This window comes from Nerophis lumbriciformis, linkage group LG03 (genome assembly GCF_033978685.3).
Source record: "Nerophis lumbriciformis linkage group LG03, RoL_Nlum_v2.1, whole genome shotgun sequence".
NCBI lineage: Eukaryota > Metazoa > Chordata > Actinopteri > Syngnathiformes > Syngnathidae > Nerophis > Nerophis lumbriciformis.
In genome coordinates this window covers 63,364,183-63,372,500 of record NC_084550.2, presented here as the reverse complement: position 1 = coordinate 63,372,500, position 8,318 = coordinate 63,364,183, and the positions used below count along the sequence as shown (strand labels likewise).

The 8,318-nt window shown below is 42.7% G+C and overlaps 1 protein-coding gene across 3 annotated transcripts in view; it reads right to left on the bottom strand.

The window, feature by feature from the left end:
- Positions 1–7,130, bottom strand: part of LOC133588471 (volume-regulated anion channel subunit LRRC8D-like) — a 15,393-nt gene extending 8,263 nt beyond the window's left edge. The window contains exons 1-2 of one of the 3 annotated variants that reach the window (XM_061941066.2): positions 6,843–7,130; positions 72–126 (exon numbers count right to left, since the gene is read on the bottom strand). In XM_061941066.2, coding sequence (XP_061797050.1) covers positions 72–81 — 10 coding nt within the window. In that variant the 5' untranslated portion in view covers positions 82–126; positions 6,843–7,130. Of the gene's footprint in view, positions 1–71; positions 127–5,658; positions 5,873–6,842 lie in introns of those variants that run through there. The other 2 variants (XM_061941058.2, XM_061941079.2) reach the window with 2 other exon arrangements.
- Positions 7,131–8,318: the final 1,188 nt, after the last annotated feature.

The window sequence follows — 8,318 nt, the reverse complement described above, 5'->3', positions numbered from 1 at the left end:
TAGTACTGCAATGGATGTTATTTACACTGCTGGTTTCAACTGACATCTTTGTAAAGTGCAATGTTACTTACGTTCAAACATGATAATCCTTTCTGTTCAGCATGCATCTGTTTTTGTTAGTCTTATCTTATAGGGGGGAAAAAAGGTAAAAACCAGGTCAGAAAGTTAAAGCTGTCAGCTTTAAATCCACAAGAGGGTGAAGGGCCATTGCTCCTCCACTAAAATCAAGTCACTTATTCAAGCTGTAAGTACAATGTGTGAAAATGTCAATAAATAATCGACATTACGTCATCTCGTTCTTGTCAAGCGTTTTTTACATTTTCTAAAATTTAGTAGAGAAGTATTGAGTAATAAAATGATACAAAATGCACACGCAATAGCTTTGTGAGTGGTCAGCTAATAAGAGAGATTCAGCAAAAATTTCAAATCAGAGCAAAATGATTATCATGACTATCGGGGTATTGTTGAATGCGCTCAAAAAGTACTTATACAGACACTGAATTATACAGTTTTTTAAATAACTGAAATAGCTTGACCCACAGCTAGAAAGCCCACTATTTTGCATGTTGTGTGTATCTTATGCTTGATAAATGTTCTGGTGGGTGTTGTGGCATCCTACTGTATTCAGCGGTCCTTGAACGCACCGTAAAAACAACTCCAATTACATTCCTCTGAGTATATATATAAATCACTCTGGTAAGATAGTTGCTTAGACAAGTTTAAATTTAGGTACCGTATTTTTCGGTGTATAAGTCGCACCTGCCGCAAATGCATAATAAAGAAGGAAAAAAACATATATAAATGATAAATAAATGATAAATGGGTTGTACTTGTATAGCGCTTTTCTACCTTCAAGGTACTCAAAGCGCTTTGACACTACTTCCACATTTACCCATTCACACACTGATGGAGGGATATAAATCGCACAAACTATGAAAAAAACTGCGACTTATAATCCGAAAAATACGGTATGTCCTTTCGTAATGGGGAAAGATGTTAATGCCTATTCACTTCTTCCCCAGGGCCATAACCATCCTGAACGGACTGCCCCATTGTCCCTCATAACTGCCTTCTCTTCGGTGCAATAACCCATTCCACCAACCACCCTGTTTTTGTTTTTTTGTTGTTTTTGTTTTTCATGTATATATTCATTTCACACCATATTCATTGCACTTCTACATTTTTTATATTTTTATATATTTGCACATTGTTTTTCTAGCATGCACACATCGCACTGTATGGAATGGCCTCAATCTTGTTACCTTGCGTAATGACAATAAAGCTGATTCTGATTCTGATTCTGATGTTCAAATTTAAGCTAGCGAGCTAGCGCCAGTCAGTCCGGGAGTTTATCGAAGTACGGCTATCAATTAGGGCTGGGCGATATATCGAATATACTCGATATATCGCGGGTTTGTCTGACTATATCGTGAGTATTTGAGTATACGTTCTCACGTCGTTGTTTTTAGCTGCGGGCATTACACGACAGGCGTTTGTCACTCTTTCCTGTCTCTCCTTCTCCATCCATCCATCCATCCATCCATCTTCTTCCGCTTATCCGAGGTCGGGTCGCGGGGGCAGCAGCCTAAGCAGGGAAGCCCAGACTTCCCTCTCCCCAGCCACTTCGTCCAGCTCTTCCTGTGGGACCCCGAGGCGTTCCCAGGCCAGCCGGGAGACATAGTCTTCCCAACGTGTCCTGGGTCTTCCCCGCGGCCTCCTACCGGTCGGACGTGCCCTAAACACCTCCCTAGGGAGGCGTTCGGGTGGCATCCTGACCAGATGCCCGAACCACCTCATCTGGCTCCTCTCGATGTGGAGGAGCAGCGGCTTTACTTTGAGCTCCCCCCGGATGGCAGAGCTTCTCACCCTATCTCTAAGGGAGAGCCCCGCCACCCGGCGGAGGAAACTCATTTCGGCCGCTTGTACCCGTGATCTTGTCCTTTCGGTCATAACCCAAAGCTCATGACCATAGGTGAGGATGGGAACATAGATCGACCGGTAAATTGAGAGCTTTGCCTTCTGGCTCAGCTCCTTCTTCACCACAACGGATCGATACAGCGTCCGCATTACTGAAGACGCCGCATCGATCCGCCTGTCGATCTCACGATCCACTCTTCCCTCACTCGTGAACAAGACTCCGAGGTACTTGAACTCCTCCACTTGGGGCAAGATCTCCTCCCCAACCCGGAGATGGCACTCCACCCTTTTCCGGGCGAGAACCATGGACTCGGACTTGGAGGTGCTGATTCTCATCCCAGTCGCTTCACACTCGGCTGCGAACCGATCCAGTGAGAGCTGAAGGTCCTGGCCAGATGAAGCCATCAGGACCACATCATCTGCAAAAAGCAGAGACCTAATCCTGCAGCCACCAAACCAGATCCCCTCAACGCCTTGACTGCGCCTAGAAATTCTGTCCATAAAAGTTATGAACAGAATCGGTGACAAAGGGCAGCCTTGGCGGAGTCCAACCCTCACTGGAAACGTGTCCGACTTACTGCCGGCAATGCAGACCAAGCTCTGACACTGATCATACAGGGAGCGGACTGCCACAATCAGACAGTCCGATACCCCATACTCTCCGAGCACTCCCCACAGGACTTCCCGAGGGACACGGTCGAATGCCTTCTCCAAGTCCACAAAGCACTTGTAGACTGGTTGGGCAAACTCCCATGCACCCTCAAGGACCCTGCCGAGAGTCTCTCCTTCTCACAGAGAGATAAAACAAGCGCACATTTTTACATACGTCACATACTGTCGCGCGTGCAACGTCATACGCCCTCGCCGAGCAGAGAAGTGGCAGCTAACTTCTGTGGCAGGTGCAAGTGGTAATACGAGAGAGAGAAGGTGCAAATCTGGTAACAAATGGAGGAAGAATTAATTCCCAAGGAAACAGCACGGGGTGCATTGTCTGGCGGTGGTTTGGCTTCAAGCGGGAAGATGTTGAACAGACAACCGTAATATGCCAAGTATGCGGCAAAAGCGTTGCTACAAAAAGTAGCAGCACTACTAGCATCATGTGAAAAGTCACCCGCTAAAGAATGAAGAGTGCTTCAAACTCTGCATATCAACATCTCGGCCGGTGCCACACCAACAAAATGCCGAAGCAACCTGCACATCAACACTAGGGATGTCCCGATCCAGGTTTTTGCACTTCCGATCCGATACCGATATTGTTTTTGCATTTCCGATCCAATACCGATACTGACCGATACCGATACTGACCGATACTGGCCTATCGGAGCATGTATTAAAGTTTAAAGTTATTTAGCCTACTTAGTTGTCAGAATCATGTTGAAAAGGGTTTTAGTACTCTTGATAACAACTAGCCAGCTGAATTAGGGGAGTTTGAATAATACACAATGGTTGGTAACAAGAAACTGACCTGTTTATTCAAGGATAAACACAAAATAGACAAAATTATACATGACAAACAGAAATGGCATCATTGAAACTAGGGCTGGGTGATATGGCCTTTTTTCAATATTGCAATATTTTAAGGCCATATTGCGATACACAATATATATCTCGATATGTTGCCTTAGCCTTGAATGAACACTTGATGCATATAATCACAGCAGTATGATGATTCTATGTGTTTTGATTGATTGATTGAGACTTTTATTAGTAGGTTGCACAGTGAAGTACATATTCCGTACAATTGACCACTAAATGGTAACACCCCAATAAGTTTTTCAACTTGTTTAAGTCGGGGTCCACTTAAATTGATTCATGATACAGATATATACTATCAGATATATACTATCATCATAATACAGTCATCACACAAGAAAATCACATTGAATTATTTACATTATTTATAATCCAGGGTGTGGAGGGGGGCGCCGGATGTAAGTGTCAAAAAGACAGCCAAAAGAGTTTGATATGAGAATAAATCTAAAGTTAAAATATAGGGTAGAAATGCATCCATTTGCAGGAAATGTAGTCTTGATTTTCAAAATGTTCTTTCAAGGCTTGCATGTCTACATTAAAACATTCTTCTTCATACTGCATTAATATATGCTACTTTTAAACTTTCATGCAGAGAAGGAAATCACAACTAAAAAAATCACAAATTTTTTCATACGGTGTTGATGTGGAAATTTTTGCCTCAGCATTTTGCTGGTGTGGACGTGTGGCACCGAATGGAGATAAGCGTCTCGACAGACGTCACAATATTTGAACAATGATGACGAAAACTGTTTTCTCTGTCGTGTCCGTGTGTCGAAAATTGTTATGCGCTTATTTTTTTTTATTAGATTTTGTGCGTGGCATAGATTTGCTATGCGCAGAGGACGCTTAAACAGTGCGCAATTACACAGGCGAGCACCTTAGAGGGAGCGTTGCTCGCACGGCTGCGCTAGCATCACAGATAACGTTAGCCATGCTGCTACCTCTCTGCTCGGGGAGGACGTATACGTATGTGACGTATGACGTGACAGTATGTGACGTATGTCGTGACAGTATGTGACGTGTGTAAGAAGGTGCGCTTGCTGTCTGTGAGAAGCACAGACACAGAAAAGAGTGAGAAGAGCCTGTCGTGTAATGCCAGCAGCTAAAAGCAACTGCGTGAGAATCCACAGACCTGTGGATGTGTTGAAGGTGTGCTGGAAAATGCGGAACGGAAATTACGGAGCAGCAGAAAAGTGGAATGTATTATTTAAATCGGTGCGTTGGAAAACACAGACCGCAGTTGTTGTTTTTTTAACTGGATCTGGATCGGCATTTTCCCATGCCTTGCCGATACGCAATTTTTGGCAAATATCGGCAGCCGATGCGATCCAAATATCAGATCGGGACATCCCTAATCAACACCATTTCTACATCAACACCGCATGAAAATAGATAGTCAAAAACAGGAGATAATGTCCGCAGTAACACTATTTGATTTCCTATTATGCAGCTAATTTTTATTTGACACTTATTGAAATATCAAAAGTGCACTTTATTTGTTTTAAACTATTGTAGTGGCGTTCTGTACAAAAAGTGCACTTTAATTTAGTGTTGTAGTGATACGTCATCTTAGTGACATCATGCACAAAAGTGCACTAATAGCTTGTTTTAAAATGACTGACAATTTTGCACTTTCTGTTTTGGAAATGACATGAATGTTTGTGCCTCTGCTTAATAACTCTTTAATAAATACACTTTTGGTCAGTTGACTTAGTTGTGATTTCCCTCTCTGCATGAAAGTTTAAAATGAGCATATATTAATGCAGTATGAAGAAGAATGTTTTCATGTAGACACATAGAATCATCATACTGCTGTGATTATATGTATCAAGTGTTCATTCAAGGCTAAGGCAAAATATCGAGATATATATCGTGTATCGTGACATGGCCTAAAAATATTGAGATATTAAAAAAAGGCCATATCAAAAACCGACAAAAATACTAAGACTAAACACTATCATTGAAGCATAAGAAACACAAATCATGCAAAATAGTGGATTTTCTAACAGTATGTCTATTTAGGTTAGTTATTTAAAAAAATTACTTGATCAAAAGAGCACATTCAACAATACCAGAATGATAATCGTACTGATTTTGTCCACAGTAACCGCGATACGAAATTTCAATTTCGTCCTTATTAACCACCAAATGAAATAAATATTGACTTCAAGTTAAAATGAATAAGAGATGTAAACAAAAGCAACATACCCCCATCTCTTCGCGAGACGTAATAGCGGCCCAAAAAAATGATGTGCTTTTTTTTTTTTAATCGTCTCCATCAATGAAAACAAGGACGCTTAAAAATGTGTCATCACACAACACTTTCGTATGTGACGTTCACGTGCACGCGTCTTCTTTGTTTGGGCCCTTTCGGACGAGATGTCGCTCGTTGGTCGTCAGACGAGCTCTTCATTTTGTAAACCAAAATCCAACGACGCCCAGTTATTCCAAAGTGCTAAAGGTCAGATGTGTACAACTTTAGCCATTTTAGGGGGGGGGGGGGGGGGTTTAGAAAACAAATGCGCCTCGTGTCTTTCTTGAAACTATTTGCAGTCTCCTATATTCCGGTGTCAAGTGAACGCAGCACCGAATGATGGCGGCATGACAAAGTCTCAACATAATTGGTAACAATAAGGCAGGTATCGCAACTAAAAAAATGTTTATCAGCTACAATATAGTAGTTAGCATGACTCGCGATGAGTTTGAATAGATGTTGGAAATGAACAGTCAATATAAACGTAAAGCATAAAAAAATGTGAGTATGTACCCACCCATGTACATTAGAGGTAATCAATAAAGTGACCCAGAGTGGTTGTCTTTCTTTCTTTTCATTTAATTTTTGGCATCATTACATCATATTTACATACATCATCTGCCTTAAATGTCAAAATATTTTTTTGTTTATATCCCAGTGATGCCACCTGCAAACGTCCCCAAAAGAAAACAAAATAATAATATCTCCAAATAAATCAATTAAATAAAGAAAAACAAGTTAAAAAAATTCAAATAAAATAATAATCAGAAATAAAATAAAATAATATAAACAGATAGTAAATAATAATAATAAAAAAATATATATAGAGACATATTGAGTAATCCTTTTTATTATTTTTTTTAAACAGTACAATCGCTAATTCGAGAAATTAAAATCAGGCTTATAGGGCGAGACATATTTGACCCATTTTGTCCTCTTTCTAACCGGACAAACTTTAAAACCCGCATTGCAAGAACTGATTGACTCTGATTGACCCCCAAATGATGTCTAGTTGGACACAAGTCAGGTGACTTGTTGCAGGGAAACTATTGTAGTCTTTTAAGGCATTCTTTCCTGATTTACAACACACAATTCAGCGAGGATGCGATGATCAAGCATACAGAAGTAAAGTACTTACTGCCGGTGTGGCGTGGACAGTTATTCCTTCCTCAGCCTGCATGTCACATTTCACTCCGCGAATGCCACAGTTGTCAAAACGCTCCGGCGCGAACGCAGCATTCGGGTGTGGCTCTTGTGGTAGTACCGCTGCATCCTTCAGAGCCGAGCTGTCCTGAGGAGAAAGCCTGGGGGGAAATAAATGTGCGTACTCGACACGGAGCTCCGGCGGGTGAAGGAAGGAGGCTGATCCAACATGGAGCCGTTGTTGTGCTTTGCTCGCTTCTGATTGGTTGCTCGAGCGAAGGCGACTTCCTGAAGAAGCCGCCTGCTACCTTGCTGCGTTCAAGTTCAAACGGAAATAAGAGGATCAACAGACACCTGTTAGCTTTTTTTTAAATTTTATTTTATAAACCTGTATTTATAAATTGCAACATTTACAAACAGCGCCAAGGGGTTTTAAACTCAACAAACTAACTAAAATAGAATGCAAAACATATATGTATATATATATATATATATATATATATATATATATATATATATATATATATATATATATATATAATCAGTGACATGCAGTCACTAGAGGCAGGTGAGGCCATCATGGAAAGAAAAAAAATGTAAAAAGAAAAAAAATTAATTAAATTGTTATATGTATGCAGTAGAGATGCGCGGATAGGCAATTATTTCATCCGCAACCGCATCAGAAAGTCGTCAACCATCCGCAATCCACCCGATCTAACATTTGATCAGAACTGCATCTGCCCGCACCCGCCCGTTGTTATATATCTAATATAGACGATGCAAGGCATTAGTGAGGTTATAAAGCTTTTGCCTGTTAAAGAAAGGAGACTGATCCAACGCAGCACAGACATTCGCGTGCCACGCTGTCACTACCCAGACGCACACCAGTGCGCAATCATATGGGAGCCGCGCTGAGCGCACCTCCAAGCGCGTCTCGCTGCTGACGACGGCCGGGTATATGGGCCCGACGCTCCAGCGCCATCCATTTTCAGGGCTAGTTGATTCGGCAGGTGGGTTGTTACACACTCCTTAGCGGGTTCCGACTTCCATGGCCACCGTCCTGCTGTCTATATCAACCAGGGTGAGCCCCACTCCTTTCGTGAGCGCACTGCGCGCGGAGTGACCCCTGTTACGAGCCCCCGGCCACGGGGGTGGCGGGCAGGTAAGCTGCTTACCTGCTGCGCGTGACGCCGGCCGCGGCGAAGGCGGACGAGGCGGGGTGTCGGTGCGGTGGGCGCGGTGGTGACCCTGGACGTGCGTCGGGCCCTTCTCGCGGATCGCCTCAGCTACGGCTCCCGGTGGGGCCCTCTCGGGGGAAGGGGCCTCGGTCCCGGACCCCGGCGAGGCGTCCCTTCTCCGCTCCGTAAAAGTGTCCATCTCTTTTCTTTTTTTTTCTTCTGTTGTGGCATATGCAGCAGGTGCCTGCTCGTTTTTCGTATGTGGGTAACAACATTTAACTATGTATTTATTG